Source organism: Nasonia vitripennis, chromosome 1, assembly GCF_009193385.2.
Source record: "Nasonia vitripennis strain AsymCx chromosome 1, Nvit_psr_1.1, whole genome shotgun sequence".
NCBI lineage: Eukaryota > Metazoa > Arthropoda > Insecta > Hymenoptera > Pteromalidae > Nasonia > Nasonia vitripennis.
In genome coordinates, this window is record NC_045757.1 from 590,883 (window position 1) to 609,675 (window position 18,793).

At 45.2% G+C, this 18,793-nt stretch overlaps 1 protein-coding gene across 8 annotated transcripts; it reads right to left on the bottom strand.

Annotated features, from left to right (window-relative positions):
• Window positions 1-1,057: 1,057 nt before the first annotated feature.
• On the bottom strand, window positions 1,058-17,124 carry LOC100120145 (single-stranded DNA-binding protein 3). Of its 8 annotated transcripts, none has more exons than XM_031921686.1 (15): window positions 16,722-17,124; window positions 16,290-16,495; window positions 15,110-15,182; window positions 14,966-15,027; window positions 14,801-14,885; window positions 14,660-14,701; window positions 14,367-14,453; window positions 12,765-12,872; window positions 11,754-11,828; window positions 11,619-11,667; window positions 11,034-11,063; window positions 9,609-9,826; window positions 9,349-9,519; window positions 9,068-9,268; window positions 3,816-3,920 (listed from the first exon to the last, which is right to left on the bottom strand). In XM_031921686.1, the coding sequence occupies exons 2-15, from the start codon at window positions 16,343-16,345 to the stop codon at window positions 3,816-3,818; spliced, it is 1,362 nt and encodes a 453-aa protein (XP_031777546.1). In that variant the 5' UTR covers window positions 16,346-16,495; window positions 16,722-17,124. The 8 variants fall into 8 exon arrangements, with proteins under 8 accessions (XP_031777550.1, XP_031777547.1, XP_031777548.1 ...); XM_031921689.2 differs by lacking the exon at window positions 3,816-3,920 and adding an exon at window positions 5,552-8,178 and having other exon boundaries at window positions 16,722-16,990; XM_031921690.2 differs by lacking the exon at window positions 12,765-12,872 and having other exon boundaries at window positions 1,058-3,920; window positions 16,722-17,106.
• Between the last annotated feature and the right edge of the window lie 1,669 nt (window positions 17,125-18,793).

Here is an 18,793-nt window from a genome sequence, read left to right on the forward strand (position 1 = left end):
GGTGCAGAGGCCGAGAAAGCGGAGAGAGAGAGAGAGAGACGCTTAGGCCGCAGCAGTGGTGCGAATCAATGCCGCGTCAGGCGGGACTTGGCGCGAAATTAGGCGCAATTAGAGGCGGGATCCGGGGGCAGTCGGTGCGATGAAATCGGCGCTGCGGCAGCGGCCCACTCGAGATCTCAGCCAGCCGCGAGAACTCGGGGGAGAAGATGTTACTCGCGACTTTGGCGGTTGTGAAAGTTAAAAATAGAGCTATCGGCCTCCCTCCCGCGCGTTATTTTCCATTCGAAAGCGCCTCCTGCAGCCGTCATTTGCGCTGCAGCGAGCTGCGAAATCGGGCGATCGACAAAATTAGATTCGCCTGCGTCAGCTGTCGGACGGATCCCAGCGATCGAGAGCGGAGCTTCGAGGGCCGAAGCCGCCAGCTGTTCTCAAGGGCCGCGCCGCGAGCTTTCGGAAAATTCTGCGTTTTTCATCCCGCCGCGAGAAGAGCCACGCGTAAACGAGCCTCGAGTAATTATCAAGCGCGGGAGCCTCGAGAGAGAGAGAGAGAGAGAGAGAGAGAGAGAGAGAGAGAGAGAAGATGCTGCGCTGCGGAGGGGCGCAAAGAGAAGAAGAGGCGGGCTTTCGAGGCAGGAGGAGAGACGATGCGCGATAAGCACGCTCGCTCTTCTTTCGCCTCTGACCTGACACACATACACGCGCGCGACTTATCCTCTTCAGTCGCTCTCCTTGCTCTCCCCAGCCGAGTCGGGGAATCCCCTCCGTCGACGACGTTTCGCCGGAAAAGCCCGCGGGAGACTATTTTTGAACCGCGGCGGGCTTTCGAGGAGATGCTCAAATTGGACGATTGCCGACGCGGCTCCACTCTCCCTCTGTCTTTCTTCGAGCTTGCGCTCGCTCCTACCTTTCTCGCCATTGCCAAGTGCGCCGGGTCGCGCTTTTTCCTTTTTTAACGACGCCTGCTCATACTCACCTCGCCGCGTACACGCGAGCTCGTCCGTGTCGTCCGAGTCGAGGGGATGTGGGATGAGGAGAGAGAAAGTACAAACGCACAGTCTTAATGCAGGATAGATGACATTTATTTCATTATCTTCTAACTATTGATTTATGCTACTGATGCTATACTCGTACAGATTACCTACAATTATGTCAATAATTATGCATGAATTCAAAGATGCGTGAGTTTTCAGTTTCGTCGCCAGAGCCTTGTGTTGCGGCCCGCAATGATTGTATACGACCTTCTCCCGAACGAGGCGCAGAGAGATCGAAAGCGTATTTTCCACGCACACAGTCAAATCTCTTGTAATAAAGAAAAACGCCTCTGGCATCGTCCTCCTTACCGACTGAGTGACGCGTCAGCGCTCTGCCATCCCTTGCTCGCCCCTTCATCCTTATAAGCTATGCCCTTATAATAATACTTTTCATCACAAAGTTTCGATTCGCAAGCGTCACTCAATCCGCAAAACAAGCGACTCTTGAATTCTCATAATTCGTTACACGCTATCAGCGTTACAGCATCATCGTCCTCGTGTTCGCGCTTTTTGCTTCTCCCCTAAGCTTAGCGGCTCTACGCAACTTAAACTTATCCTCGATACACAGGTCGTTATTAACGCATACTCTTTTCCGCATTTCGTACGAAGGAACATGAGACGGGGAATTCTTCGTCGCTGCGCACTCGCTGTCTCTCTTGCGAAAGGAAACCAAAGTGTTGTTACATAATAATAATCATAGTAATAATAATCATAATAATAATATGATAGTACATAATATTCATAGTTGACACACGCGGAGCGAGTAGCGAATACCGCCGTCTTTCCATCGTCTCTCTTTCTGACTGCGACGGGGGACTTTTTTGCCTTGGCAGTTCCTTCTAATACCTCCTCTGTAATGCCCCCCCCCCCCCTCGCCCCCCAAACGCCGGAGCTCGGCCGAGGGTGATTGCGCGAGCTGCACGGCAGTCAGCTCCGACAAAAGTATTGCACTCTTAGCAGTAATTCAACGAGATCGATAATTTTTGTTGCGCGTTTCGATACAATGACTCGCACTTGTGTCGGTCGTGACCCGAGCAGACGGGAAATCGCCTCTGACCGGGAGCCGCGGCTATATTTACGGTTCCACTTGAGTATACAATCAAACTACATATGCCGATTAAAGTAAATAAATATATACTTCTCGCTTCTCGGCATGCGCGAATTTAAAATTACCCCCGCAATCCACGCGAACCTTCGAACGCGCTCGCTTCGAAACGCCTACACATATATAATATAATATATATATCTTTAAAATTTGAATCGCTCTCTAATGCGAACGAAAAAATAAAACACTTAATACTCTGGACAATCGCATGATTAGTGATTTTGATTGACTATCTTACAGGAGAAAGAAAACGCGTATAAAGTAAAAGTGGGGGCGCGGAATGTGCCTCCCGTCGAAAATTTCCAGCTTGCCTCTTTCTTAGGAAAAGTAAAACTCGCGAGGAATAATAAAAATATATGTGTATACAAGTAAATCGTCTTACATGATACGAGGAGCGAAGGATTGCACATTTCTGTAACATTATCGTTATTAGGATTTATCTTTAATATATATATATATATATACGTATATATACTTACTCGTTATATATTTGTTTTCATTATTGTTATGATAGTTTTAAACGTTATCGATTATCGAGAGTAATTTATTTGAACGATAAAAATTTCAGCTCTCACTCAGGACTCTGCCGAAATAAAACTTTAAAATGTTGACAAAAAAAAAAAAAAAAAAAAAAAAAAAAAAAAAAAAAAAAAAAACACAACATAAATATCTACATCTGCGTATGCGCATAAATATAAATTTAATCAATACACGAGGAAACATAGCGTAATAGTGCCCCATCCGCGCGCGACGACGGAGAGTAAGTAGCGTGTAGTTATACCTATAGTTCTTTCTGGAAATGTTCGACGGGATCGCCTCGCTCTAGGACGTCAGAATACAACGCAGACAATATAATATTTGTATACCAGTGGTACCGCGCGCCGCGCATCCTTAAATATCTCTTATGCATGTATTCCTCCTACGCTCACTGGCCGATCCTCTCCAGCAACTCTTTTCCTCTTACTATATATATATATATATAATGATAAACTCTTTGTCGCGCGAAACAAACGTGAAAATCTCCGCCTCGAGCGCTGCACGAAGATGCATATACATTCATTGAACGGCTCCGGACCTAAGAGTATCATCGCTCGCCTATAGAGCTTCGATCGCTCCGTCCGTCGGTCTTTTGAGCAAACAAATTTACACGATTCGGCGGAGCCGATTTTCCTCGGATGGTTATTACGCGGTACACGTGTACGCCTCGGGTCGATAGCTTTTAATATACATATACAATATATTTTCTCGAAATCTTCACTCTTAAAAAAGAAGCGCACACCACTCGGATGTAGCTTCTAGATTTGAAAAACGCAAAGAACGACGGCCTTGTAAAATCTCTCCTCTCCCTCGATTCAACTACAAGTAAACTCTCTCGTCGAGAATGGGCTAGGCGGTAGGTGGTGGGTGGTGGGTACTGGACACGGTTGGAGGAAAGAAAGACACAAAGATGACGAACGAGCGTTCCCTCTGCGTCGCTATCCTTCTCTTCTACCAGCGTGAAGTGTGGTCGAATGAGGCCGAAGGAGTGAATCGGGCGCCGCGCGTCTATAGCTTTGTGCAGCGCGTGAGCGCGCGCCTCGCTTCGCTCGCAAACTTTTCCTCCGCTGCGTCTTGCTCTAGGTCGCCGAGCTCGCTGCGAGATTCTGCGATTTGCTCTCGGTCCCGTCAGCTGGCGCGAATTATTGCATGTAAAAATCGGGGTGGTCTGAGTCCTTCTCAAACCTCTTGGCCTCCTCCTGCATGCTCTCCTTGATCTTCAGTATGGCCGCCGACTCGTTCTGATCCTGCGAACCAACCAACAGCAGGCCGGTTACAACAGCCGGCTTTCGGGCACTTTCGCGGCCGAACCGCGCATGCTTGCTCCTTTCCTCCTCGCTCTCCTTCTCTCTTCCCCCCCCCCCCCTCGGAACGTCCCGCGGCCATTCCGCGCCAAGATCGCGCGAGCGCGCGGCCTTGCGAATTCAGTCGATTCTCTTTTTCTCGCCGATCGCGCAATCTTGGATCGGATGCCGAGTGACGTTGCAGGTGTTGGAACAGGGACGCAATCAACGACAGTCTCTAGTGAGCCTCGTGACACTACTGTTCAAAGCGTGAAATAAAAAAAGCTACTAAAACTGTGAAAACGGTAAACATACATGATAAAGGATCAGAGTCTATAAGATCACCGACTGAGCGGGAATCTTCCGACATAGCTCGCTCAGTTGGTAAACATTCCTCTATACGTGTATATGTATTTACAGCGAGGCTGCATCGCCCGTGCCTCCTTCGAGTTGAAAAAAAAAAAAAAAAAAAAAAAAAAAAAAAAAAAAAAAAAGGCAAATAATCTATCACATAGCGAACATTGAAAATCACGATTATAGGAGTACACTTATGAAAGAAAAGTAGTTGTGCTTGCTCTACGTACACTAAATGAAAATTCTCGCTCGAGGGTTAATCGACTTCTATAGTATAATTATTCTACAAACGAAAAAGTCCCTCGAACAACGAGTAGCTTCGATTCTCGGCTCCCCCTTCCAACACCGCTCTCCTCGAAAATCAACGCAGGCGCAGTGCGGCGGCTGTGCTTCGGCGGGGCTCGAATGGAGACGCGCGTGCGATTCCGCAGAAATGCATGTTATATGTATCGTCGAGTATCATGGATGAAACAAAAATAAGGATCGATTTTGGGATACGTGTTCGTGTGTGTATATATGTGTGAGAAAAAAACATATTCTAGATTGACTAGATTTAGGGTGCTCTGACCCACAACACATGGACGTCGAAATGAACTTTGCAAATAACGAAAAGGAATCCGATCGCGAAAAAAAAAAATAATGCAATATATATATATATATATACACGAAACAAAATTAAAAAAGTTTTCGCAAGCTCTTTCGCTCTCTCACTTTCTGCCCCCCGTGCACACGCATACACTCACCTCGCGATTTTTCATTCAGCTACGATTTTTTCTCTTTTTTCTTAGTTGTCATTAAAGTTAAACGTGTTCAAGCAAAAGAAACTTTTGTTAATCGTCATCGAATGCATGTACTATAGATTTCTCACTTCGCAAACAGTCCGCAAATAGTCTTATGTTTTTTCTTTAAATATTGGCTCACGCATCCATGTGCTACAGGTCAGTACAGGCCAGTACTATATACAGCTACCAGAACCTTTTTCTTGTCAATTTTTCCATCAACACTTTTTCGCACAGACAAGCGTTGCGTCGCCAGCACGCAGCCTTGTCTGTGTCCGCGGAACAACAGTCATTGGCATTATCATTGCGCATTGCATGTGAATAAAGAGAATACGAAATAATCGTTATGTGATGTTACGGCAAAACCGACAAAGAGACCGGCAGATGGTCATGTATAAATAGTCCGGTAGCCAGCACCCTGCGGGTTTCGGTTTTTGATGAATAAAAAGAAAAACGCAATAGTCTCAGTGTAACAGGATTACATTTATTGTCTTGATCTCTCCCTTGGCATAATAGGCATATATTTATCATCATATGTTTTGCTTCTTTTACCAGGCATATGTTATATTTTACAACGTGGGAGTATTCAAGTATAGAATCAATTACGTAAAAAAAAATAGAATGAAGCAACGATAAAGGTACCAAGGCGCGTATTTTCACATTATACAGAGTCCGAACGTGCTGCGATAGAATTATGCGTTTCTACGAATATATAGTTTAACTATCAGAACTTATTGGCAAGAGATTGACTGGCAAGACAATTTTTCTTTCTTTCATTCGATATCAACAATTTCACGACTTCAAAGCACGAACCTTGGAACCTAAGAGTACCTTCGGTATCGATTACACGATGCCGGCGCGCTTTCTCAAATTATTAAATCGCTTAATTAAGTTGTTTTCTTTTTGAGCTTACATGCGCGTACCAATGGCAAGCCAAGTACACCTTCGACCAGGTATGTATAGGTAAAAGAGGTGTAAAAAGTAAATCTATATATGTGCATATAATATACGCTCACTCGAGCAAACCGCGACGCCTGAGCATTAAACCGTAAGCATATTTGTACAAAATTAAAAAAGAGCACCATTATGTTTGAGAAGTTATTAGCGGTGAACGCGCGACAAGAGGAAAAAAATGCGTAGATGGCGTGCCACTGTCGCGAGTCGTAGGGGCAGTTCTTTTTCTGTATTTCATCTTTAGGCGCGTTTTACAAGTGTTTCGTGATAAATCAATCGTCGATCGGTCGTTCTCATCAACATTGTAGCGTTATAAACATTATCAAAGGTTATTAAAAGTAACTAATAGCAGCATAGCATAGTCCAGTACTGACCTATAACCACCTGCGGACGGATGGACTTCTTCGTTTAATACGTGATTTGCTTATTTGTTTGTTTCTTTGTCTTTTTCGTTTTGTGAATCGAGAAATCCTTCTTTGAAAACGTCATCCCCCGCGGACTCTCATCATCATTCCTCCTCCTTTTTAATTAACTTTTCCTCTTTGACTTTTCTTATACACTCACTCAATTTTTTTTGCTTCTAGGCTCAGTACTCATATACTGCCTATGTCCTTAATATCCGTATAAAAAATAGCAACGTTTCTATGTACATAAATTCATATACGATCAGTATATATAATTATAGAGCATTATAACTTTACACTTCATTTTTGAAAAGCAATTTGATGGAAATTAATCATCATCGAGAGGCAAATCGCGTTAGACAGTTCTAAAACACACGTTTTTTAATGACTTCGCATCATAATAGGAACGAAAAACTTTGACTAATCTAAAAGTATCCTACAATATTTTATAATATCATTTACAAAGCGTTTTGAAAAATACTACAAATAGTTCGGAATTAAATGTGATTACTCAATTAAGTACATTCATCACTAGAGAAAAAAGAAGTCACGAATTATTTCAAAAAAAAAAAAAAAAAAAAAAAAAAAACACCAAATGGAAAGAAGAATTCCAATCGTTAACATTAGATTCGGGTACTTAAAAAAGTAAACTGTTGAGCGGTTTGCCATTCGATTTTCGCTCGCAAATTTAGAGCAATTTAACTTGATAAACAACTGCTCAGATATAATGCTGATTAACTTTCTTTTCCTTCCAAAGGAGACTATGAGCTTTCCATTTGGCAAGAATCGCGACAATGATTTGGCTCAAACGATACAAGTTTCTCTCAAAATTACCGAATTGATAAACCGTGATTCTACATCGAGCTAGTCCCGTTTAAGAAACTACATATAAATATAAAAAGCGATAAAAATTTTTTCAATTATTATGCGTCCGAATCACACAGTGGACTATGGACAGTCACGAGTAACAGCCTTTTCGATTACCAGGCACCTCAACTTACTTTCTAAGTCTTGTCAAATAAATATAAATAAGTTCTAAGTTCATGGCGATAAGCTAAAGACAATCTATGCTACTAACAACAAATTTAGACTTCTGACCCTTCGGAATTTTAAAGTATTTGACTGCTGCATAAAATAAGTTTACGAACATTGACTCGAGACGGTAAAAAGTTTCAAGTTCACATTAGGCAAAGTATATAATCTTCGTGGTATTATGCCAAAAGTAATACAATCTTACTAAGAAGGGTCAACAGTAAAATGATAAAAGATAGAAGTTAAAATCTAATTCGCAACCACGTGAGTATTAGTGAAGCGTAATACATAATCGTAAATGGCGATAGTGGCAAGTTAAGTAACTTTAAACGATTGAAAATCCTGCTTAATATAAAAAAAGACCTATCCTAACCTAACCTGAAACCGGGTAGGTGCGACTGACAACAAATGCAATAATAATAATAAGTGTATATCATAAAAAATGTCTTTCACTCTTTCATCGAACAACGCGACAACAATCGTTAAAAAAATATTAAAAACGGCTTAATTCACTCGTCTCCGTGCTTATCGTATTCACGTGCAATTCGGAGGGAAAGCTATTATTGAACTTGGACTGTTTTTTTCTCTTATTCTCGTAAAATCCCTCACAATCTCACTGTTCCTGCAAATTTTCGTTTTGTCTACGGACGTGTTCCTCCGCAACTTGTTGCGTCCTGGTTGCGATTGTGTTTAAAAAAACTGTCGACAATAGAGAACATGCAATTTATGCGATTAAAAACACTCTTACGTACGAACTCGAAGCTGCGATAAGTTGCTTGATTAATTTTGTATATACATGTATTGCTTTCAAAAGAAATATAGTTCAAAAGTGTTACACAACGCGTTATTTCATCGCTGCGTCCCACAAGCCGGCAAAATCTAGCTATTTGCGAAGATCTCGCGAAACAACTGGTTAATGTTAATTTAAAGTATGCTTACTGTTTTACAAGAGAAGCATTACTTTATGGAAAATTCTAAGTTTCAGTCACAATTGATGTTAATAATTCTATTTATGCGAGGAAATTGTTCATTCGAAAAAAGCTACAAGCAATATATTCATCAATCTATCATTACTAAGTTAAAAAAAAAAAAAAATTAATCGAAAATTCGAATCTTACAATTGGCAAATTTAATTTTTGACTCGAAGGTACCGGATGCCGAAAGGACGTATGCGGTAGCAAGAAATCATTAAAATTAATATGCATAGAAAAAGAGAAATATAGGTAAAGCCACAGATCAGATCACCCCAGAGTTAAAGATCCCCCTTCGGAGTTAAACTTTCAAGACCCTCTTAAAAGTATATGCACCGAGAGCGGATACTGGTCATGTAAACGTGCAAAATGTAATGTGTCCAAAAAAAGTATAAGATCATAGGTACAGAGCAACCGTGAATAGATCGAGTTGCAGAAAAGCGAGCGAGAAGACAGAGAACTACGACATATGAGAACTCAAAAAATAACAGGATAAACAATGAATGAAATGACAGCGATACGGTGCTCGCGATAAAAAAATATATATATACACAATGAATTCGCGAGTGCGTTAAAGTGTTTCTTCATTCTGTCTACATGAATCCGCTGATACTCACGTTCTCTGCAGGTCCACCGAAGCCGCCAAGATTATAGTCGCCCATGCCGCTACCGCTGTCCTCGCGTGGCGTACCTGGTCCGCCGTTCGCTGGCGAGTTCTTCATGCCGTCGAGGCCGTCTCCGTTGAGCACTGGACCCATCGTGTTGGGGCCCATTGGGCCCATCGGTCCACCTTCGGGGCCTCCGCTCATTGGGAAGTCCTGCGATTCGACAGTTTCGTCTTTAGAATGTGCGTGTTCTCTATCTACGCATGAGAAGGAAAATTTAAAAGAGTTCTTACGCCGGGCATGCTGCCTCCAGGTACTGGTTTCATCATCGTGTACATGTTCTCGCCGCCACTGTTACTGCTGTCCTGTGGACTGGGCATTATGGGCGTGCCAGGGCCCGGAGGCCCGCTCGAGCCTGGTGGTCCGCCGTAGTTACCCGGCGAGGACGACGAATAGTTCATTGGCTGTAAACGAATTGAAGACATCGAGGTAAAATCTCATTGGTTCGCGAATGATCTTGAGGCAGGTTAAAAGAAAAATCAGTTAAACCAACCGTGGACGTGTTAGGCTGCCACTGTGGTCTGCCACCGGGCCCAGCCATGCTCATGGGCGGCATACCAGCACCACCGGGCCCACCGGGTGCTAGGTTGCTATTGGGCGGTGGGCCCCTCATACCGGGGCCGTACGTTCCAGGACCCATGGGTGGCATGCCGCCGGGTCCGCCCCTCGGGTGGTTCATCCTGGGGTTCATCGGGTTCATGCCAGGCGACCCTACAGCAATGAAAACAATCTTAATCCACTCTAACGTTGACATTTGCGCATGTTATATGTATTCGTGAGTGCGAGCTGTACATTCACGCGCTCCGTATTTTGCTCTTTAAATTTTTTTTAAATATACAGTTTACGTTACGCGTCTTATTGTGCGGTTAATCACTTATTCGAGACTAAGACACTGTAAGGCGGTTCCTTGTCGAGCAGAGTATACGATCGTTGTCTGGTGGTTTCGGATTTTTCTGGGTAATTTTAAGCGTATACAACAGTATTGCAGCTGAAAATTGAATTCCACCAGACACCCCATGTCACTCCGCTCGGTTCTTATACAAACACAGCAAAGCAAATGGGTTTTCGGGCATGCCAGTGCAGTGGTGTTCTATGTGCAGAGAAATAAATACGGTGCAAGGCAGGTGCAGTCAAACCTAAGACGCATGTGATACATGTATTGTATGTGAAGCTGTGCTAAAAAAATATTCTAAAACAAAAAGTTATCCACATAAAGGGAACGGTTCTTAGTATATTATGCGCACGTGTCGACAAGCCGGAAGCGCTAAGATTAGTAAAATTGATCAAAATTCTACATATCATGGCCTCTGTTTCTGTGCGCGATGATAAAGTATATAACGTTGGAGTGGAAAGCGTTTTTGCATTAGTGCTAGTCTAGATTCTTTATTCTCTCTCGCTAGAGTTGTGTGTTCCGAGTGTAAGAGGTGAAATCATAGGAGTCTTTGTCAGAGGGTTGTTGCGGTGACGCGTCGGTCCATGCTCTGGTATGCAGTGTATATTGTACATAAGTGAACGTATTGCGTCAGGAAGACTCAGTCTCGGTATAACAGGCAATAATTTTCAGTTGACGAAGAGCAGTCAAAAAATTACAAATAAAAATGCGACTGTCATCATGCTGCGATAAATGCAAGACGTGTGACGTTCTGTCGGCGACGAAGCCAGTGCGTTTGCTTGCAGGGGGATGAGGTGACGGAAGTGTATATGACTATATTAATCGACGAACAGACAATGTGTATTTGTGTGTGTATGCGTGTGTGAGCGTGTGATGTGCGACGACAAAAATAGGAGAAAAAGAAAAAGTTATTAGTTTGAATGTGTGAGATAAAGAGAGATAAACAAAGAGAAAAAGTGAGAAGAGAGAAAAGCCTGTTCTCTATAGTCATGTCAATGTGATTCAATTTGCTGGGTTGCTTCCTACCTTGCCACCCTACAAATTCTCCAGCTTCGCCTGAGGAACACAAGAGCACACATTAGTACGGCAGGTAGGTAAGGTCAGATCAATCAATGGCGAAATAACAAAAAGCCTAGTTAATTTAAGGCAGTGGCACGGAGTACATGATATAAAAATCTATGTATAATAAACAAGTCACGCGAGAGCCCTGCAGTAGCGGTCTCTACAGAATCATCTTTCATGTGTACCCAGAAGAAAAACACGACGAATTTTGAATAAAAAAAGGAAAACGTCGAGAAAATAATAATGAAAACAAAAAAGAGACAAAAATGTTGTATATATACGAAAAATCGACTTTGGGAAACGAAAACGACTCTCAAAGTACCACGTTTGCCACTAGACAGTTCAAAAACCAGTCCACTCCACATCACAGCAATCCAATCCAAATTTCATAGAATAATCATTACTTCCTCAAATTAATAATCATTGCTGTGTGGTTTTTGATACGCATGCGTCTCTATGATATAATATGCCATTCTCCTTTTTTGCAACGCTTCTCAATGCCAAAAAACTCTGTTCAACAACGACTACCGGAATCAACGATCGACTCACCTTGTCTGGTGGGGTCCATGCTGTTGGGCATCATCGGTTGACCAGGTGGCTGCGAAATCGAAGATACGTTAGTTTTCACCGTTAAACTGTGAGTGTGATGGTTGTGATGATATTTTCCGACTATAAAAAACTCACCCCATTGAAATCATTTCCCATTTGTGGCATACGAACGTTCGGTCTGGGTCCCGCTGGATATCTGGGTCCCATAAACTGTAACAGTAAGTGTGAGATTCAGACGAGGAAATTAAATACGGCCGTTATAGGCTGTTAATAAAAAGCCGCTTCAAAGAGCTTGTTTACTGTTTCTCAACCACCAAATAAGTATCATACAAGGCCAAACAAGCATTAATTATACGAAGTTGCTCTTTGCGGTGAATTCGTTAATATACGTATTCTCATACTCGTCAAAGTAGCAATCGACTTTACGGCTCGATAATCTCCGAATTTGAGTGTCTACAAAAAAAAAAAACCATCTTCTCTGATCCCATCACGTTAATGATGATCTCATTTACGTTAACACATTTCACCAGGAGTTCAGACAAGATGGCGAGTTTCCCGCAACCAAGACAAAACAAAGTATAGGCTTATGACATAGTAATTGTAAACAGGACAAAAATCAAAGAACACAAGAATCACAATCAATGAGATAATGAATCGTAGAGAGAAGATAGTAGACAAAAAATAGACGGAAAAACAATAATTCACAAAGTAGGTATGATACAACGTGTAGAAGAAGCACAAGATCCATCGTTGTGTCAGATTAATGACGACGGCGAATAATGCGTGTGGTTTAATGAAGGTTGCTCAATGTGATATGCGTTAGAGATAATGTGTGTGTGTGTGTGTGTGTGTGTGTGTGTGTGTGTAGGTCCTGCGAGCATCGAATGGCCACGAAAGTTACTCCCTTCGATGCAAGCAGGCAAGCAAACAAATTAAAAAAAAAAGTGTCGCAAATGTTAAAAAGGGAACTCGACTGATTCTCGCTGCTGTATACTATAATGAAGAAGAATCAGTTGAATTCTCTTTGGAAAAAAGAGTCAGGTGCACCCATGACGACAGATACCGAGCGATTGATGATAGAGAGACAAACTAAGAGAGTGTGTACCAGGCTTTTTCGTTTGGATTCTGAGAATGAAGGCGGCTTACCTGGGTGGACATCATCTGCGAGTGTGGGGGCGGGGGTGGCTGGGGGTGCTGGGAAGATGGCTGTGATGAGGGGTGTGTGGGCGGAGATGGTCGCATTGTCGAGTTGTTCTGCAACAAGCAACGCAAAACGCCGGACATGTAGGCAACACTGCGATTCACAGGCAATAAACAAATAAAACAGCTAGACACGGTAACTAAACGTACGTGAGAAGGAGAAAGACAGAGAGGAGAGAGAGAGAGAGAGAGAGAGAGCGCGCAGAACCCCGCGGAGCTGCGTCGCGACGCGAATCTAACAATAGGACTGTCGCGGCTGGATTATACGACGCGTAAAAGCTGCTGGATATCTTGAGCGATGTGCTGTCGATTGGTGCTGTGTGTATGGATGAAAATCTTCCTATGTATAGCTTTTACGCGGTATAATCGCAAGCGCGTCTACCGTCTCTCCCGAAGCTTATTGCGCCCTAGACCCGCGGGAGAACGATCGGCAAGCTCATATTTTGCAATTTTGCAATTTCGAGACTTGCCAATCATTCCTGGATTATTGAGATCTACGTTCTAAGGCAAGCTTTTAATAGTGCGCGTCAATCTCAGCCCGAGGATTCAAATTGTCGCTGGGTACATAAAAGACAGGATTTTCGCACTAAAACTAATTCTAACATTCATATGTATCATATATTATGCGGTGATGATTCCGTCGCAAAGGTCTTGTCGGCCCATGCCAGTTATAACATAATATACACGAATGCACATACACTTGTTAGGTACATAGCAAGAGTTGTTATGAATATACATAAATACAGATTAGACAAGCAGTAGAAAGGTTTGATAAGTTTGTATGATGAATAATGTTCATTTGTAAGTACAGAATGGAACATTTGACAATCATTCGTCGAGGAACATTTAATGTTTTTTTTTCTCGATTTTTTACCCGGAATAAAAATCGCAAGCGAAAGCGAACCGATAGTATATTTATAACGAGCGTGTGTAAAAAGTGAAGCAAATTTTCATTTCTAGTTACGCCACACTTTTCCCTGCGACTTTCTCCTTGCACTCTAATCCTAAGAGTTAAGTAATTTCGCTGGACAGATTTAACGACTGCAAGAACAGATTGCCGGCACCTGGGGGGTACATACTATAACTGAACTCGTGCACATCAAAGGTGAGAATGTTGACACTGATTACATAAATGAACGCGCGCACAGAAACACATAGAAAATGAAATCGATTTATATCACACGCAAGTTCGGAGCGTAATATCGATTGAAAAAATTAATAATCGACGTATCTCCTGAGCTATCGGAAGCATTTACGCGTATTTCTCACTTTTTCGCGCGTGCAGGTTATCAAGTGACATTGACAATAAAGTAAAACAATAGACACAATGATCGTATGAACGCATGAGAGATGTTGACTGGCGTTGAGGGGGCAGACAAACGTGACTGATATAATATATATGAAATATACTGATTCATATGTAAAGATATAAATATATGATAATTATAGTAGACGAGGTAAAAAAATATGAAAAAGAGGATTTATAATAACTTATCCACAGAAATATGTAGAAGGTAGAGTATAGGCGCGAGATAGTGAGAGACTTACGCTGAAGAAGCTAGGTGGCATCGGACCGCCGGGCATGCCATCGTTCGGTGGCATCTGTCCAAGCGGCGAGGGCGCCGGTCCGGCATTCTGCGGAATATACAGTGCGTGGCTTTAGGTTAGACGCTCCGCTAATCAACTACTTTTACCGAGTTTGGAAAGTCGCGATTGACTACCAAGCGAATAGACATAATTCTAGAATCCACCACGAATTTAAAGTCAAATTCGGATTCTAGACCTATGCGCATTGCTCAGTTTCGCCCTAAGCCTGTAAACGCTGAATTTTCAATACTCACGTGTGCAATTCCGTTAACTCCGTATCCGCTGTTAACAAATCCCTGCAAAGAGTAAAGAGCGTGCATAAGTAAGAGGATCGCCAGTGGATTAAAAATCGAATGTTACACTCAGCAAATAATATACGATATATAATAACTCACATAGTCGTGGAAAGCTTTGGCTTCGCTACTGTGTTCGCAAGAATCTCGGCGCTCCGGTGCCGCGCAGTACAGGTCCCAAAATACACTGTAATAACATCGAGAGTAAGATCAGTTTTTGCTCCGAAATAGAACTCGGGATGAAAATTCATATTCTCCGATACTCACCACCACCAAGAGTGTAGAAATCCCGGAGGTTCGCCGAGCGTTATGTTTTTCTCCCACCGGATCTGCGAAAATAGCGCCAAATTAATATCGTGCGTCAGGTTGCCGTTATCGTTTAATCAATGAAGACGTTTCTTTTTAATTTACCTCTGACAAGAATGTCTGCGCTGCCTTTTGCGCACCAATGTGTAACAGGTATTCATATACGTATAACGCTAATCTGCAAGAGAAAATACGAGATTTATTAGTTTTCTGAACAGACAACGTGGAGAATTATAGTGTCTCTAGACTGCGCTCGGAGCGAATCCCAAAAAAATATCGATTTGTTTCAAGTCGGCGCTCACTCCCGTGCCGGAGATATTACGCTCCGAAACGATTGTTATGATCGAGCGCAGAAGCGCATAGTTTCACGCTCGATCAGATATCCCCGCTCGGCGTAGGCATAGCTCGGAATGAAAAACCAAAAATAGAGAAACAAAAGGTAGAAAAAACGTCGTATACCTATACGAATAGGCTAGTAAAGTGGAAGTGCATAAAATCCCGCAAGATTAGCGCAACGCGAAAAACGCCGGAGCGGGCAGGAAGGTGGCGCGGCGGTCGGACGAAGGGGGACGACAACAGGGCCGTGTATTTTTTCTCCGTCTATCCGCGTTGTGTACCCCCGTCTCTCCCGCTAGCTCTTTCTCTCGTCATCGTCATCGCTCGCGCGGCGGCGGCGGCGGCGGCGGAGAAAGGCGGCGTACGATAGGACGGCAGAGGAAGCAAGACGGAGAGCGCTGCCGCTGCAGCGGCTTCGCTACGAAGGTATATATAGGTATAGGCACAATGGACAGAGCGAGAGAGAGAGAGAGAGAGAGAGAGAGAGCGCGTCGACAGGCTCCCGGATCTCGCAGGGGTGCTCAAACGGCGGGACGCCGCCGCTGCCGCACAGCCGAGGAAGAAAACTCGCCGCCGAGCGAGAAAGCGGGTTACATGCAGCACCGGCGACGTCTATCCGATGGATAGACGTGAGCGCGTGGCACACTTCGATCGACGACGAAATTAACGGGAGCGCGTCGCGAATTTTCACTCGGCGCGCGCTCTCCGTACGAGGCACTAGGCACAGCGTAGCACCTGTAGATAGACGCGCTCGTTGCGTCAGTGCCGATAAGGATCCTCGCAGCGGATAAGCCCGCACGAGGAGAGTCCGCTGCAAAGTCAACGCGATGACACTTTCGGAGCGACGGCCACGGAGGCGTCGGAGCTTTGTTTACGTTCCGAGCGAAAACGCACACTGTACATACAACTCGTCACGCACAGAGCACACGCGCGCAAAATTTGGACGTACTTCTCTCTGGCCTGCTGGTCCGAGGGCACGGCCGCGCCCTTGCCCTTGGAGTACATCCTGGTGCGCTCGTCCTCCTTGTCTCACGGGGTGTCTCGCGCCGATGCGAGCAGACGACGCGCCTCCTTGGAATACGACGCTGCTGCTGCGCTGTCGATGACTGGACTATGTCCCGTCGCTGTCTCCGCGCGTACACGGCTCGAGTTAACCTAAAATTCGAGCGATCCAGTTAGTCCGCGATCTCGGATCAGTTTGGTGGACGATATACCGTAAGCAGCCAGCGGCCAGGTGCGCGAGCGAGAGAGAGAGAGAGAGAGAGAGAGAAAGAGAGAACGCGGCGGCCAGTGTTTTGTGTACGCAGCGTCGGAAATCAGTCGGCCTCGAGTGTCTCCCTCTCTCTCTCTCGCGCGCGCGCTACGCGGCCACGACACTAACCTGAGCAACGTTCGCCGAGAGCCGGCAGCACCAGGAGTCGATCCGTCCTCATCGTCCGGGCGATTCGCCGAGCGTCCGCCAGTTGTGCTGCTGTCCCTCTGCTTATCAATTCCTCTGTCGTCCACTGCCGATCGAGTTCGCGTGTACGCGCAGGGACGTTCGGAGTCCAGGTGCGAGTTATCGTCGCGTAGGAGGAAGGATTGCTGCCGGTGCTGCTGCTCCACTATAGTCCGCCGCTGCACGCAGAGAGCGACTAGCTGGCTGGCTTTCTCCGTCTCGCTCCGACGCGCCTCTCTCGCTCGCAGTCTGCAGCGACTATACAGCGCGCCAGTCGCGCTCTACAGTGCCTGCTTTCCGCGGACGGAGCTGAGGCCGCTTCTACAATGGCCCCCTCTCGCGACGACTGTGTACGGAAAAACTTTTGTCTTATTCTCATAATTGTTCTCTTCTTTCGATTCCGGCGAGCAATTTTTGGCAGCGCTTTGCAGGAAAACTAGAGACGGTATCGGGCATTTTTGTTTATTAATTTCGGCATCGGGGGTCAGTGTTGCCAGCGCTCTCGCGCTCTGAAGAAGTGGCCGCCCGCTCGTTTTTGGAAGATAAGAACAATCGTTTTCCTTTCCCCCGCTCCTGCGCGTGTATATATATAGATATACGAGTCTGGGAGTGCAGCACGCAGGTCGCGATCGTCAGCTGAACCGGTGAGTCCACTCCACTGCGCGCGAGCGTTAAATATATAGCTACGTGCTGAGTGTATACATGTACGTGTGCGGTGTATAGCGAGAGAGAGAGAGAGAAAGAGCCGCCGCCGCCGCCGCATCATCCGACGACGCGCCAGCAATGGCCGAGTGTCGCCGCCCTTGCGTGCGCGTCCCCCCCCTCCGCCGTTCCTCTCCTCACCGGCTCTCTTGCGGCTCTACTTCCTCGAGAGAGAGAGAGCGGTACCATCGCGCGGCCGATTATCTCCTTTTTTCATTGCACGGCTACTGCGGCACGCAGGTAGATCACAGACGGTCTCTGGTTATGCATATCTCGTTTTCTGCCTCTCTAGCCGCGCATCTACATTCTACAAGTTGTACTGCGAAATACGAGTCGAAATATCGATCGGTCGCCGTGCGTGCGCGTAGCCTCGGGAGAATTTTGATTCCCGAAGAGTCGCGCATCCTCCGGCGCGACTATTTTTACTCGCTCACAGCGGAACCGAAGCGAGCACGCGCCGCTTCCGCGTTTTTTACCTCCGCCTGAGTTTATACATATATATATATGCGCAACTATATTGACGTACAGCTGTACGGAGCATAATAGCTGCGCGTCGCGCTTTCTCGTCGAGAGCAGCGGCGGCGGCGGCGGCGGCAGCGGCCTATAGGCTCTCCGATTTTTTGTTCGGAGCTCTGCTCTCCTCCTCTCTTTTTTCGTCTCCGCGAAATTAAGCGAGAAGTGGGGGCCGCGCGACGGCAGCGTGACTTTCTACAATAGCGCGCCGTTATACCTGTGATGATGTGCTTAGGCCGCTAGTGTTGTAAGTATATTTTAAAGCGCGCGAATGGAAGGATTTTTTGCGCCCGTACGCGTGCTGACCGTCATCCGATGTGTACTCCTTCGCCGCCGCCTCTCCTCTCCATTGATGCTATATTCGTCTTTTCTTCGTCTATTTCGGAGCCCCTCTCCTTCGCACGCGCGTGCGACTGCTGCGTACATTATTATGTGGAGGCGACGTGCGCACACGCGCGCAACGAGGATAAACGACGGAGAGAAAGAAACGTCCTTCCTTCCTCGCTTCTGATGCGATGGGCTTCCTAATACTTATAGGAAATTGTTCAAGCATGATTTCGGTGAGGCTAGGCGATGCTTGCAAATTAAGTATACCGTCGAATTGACAGAATTTAAAAAAAAACACCGAAGAGTAAATTAAACGTATGCTGTGCAGCGTGGCCTAGCTGCCTGTATATAACTATATCGCGCGTGTGTACACTCGCTGCCACGGTGCAGCGATAAAACGGTATTTCGCGTGGGAGGTTAGAGCCAGGGATTAGGTTAGGTTTTACTCGCATAGTCCTATATACCTCGTACGT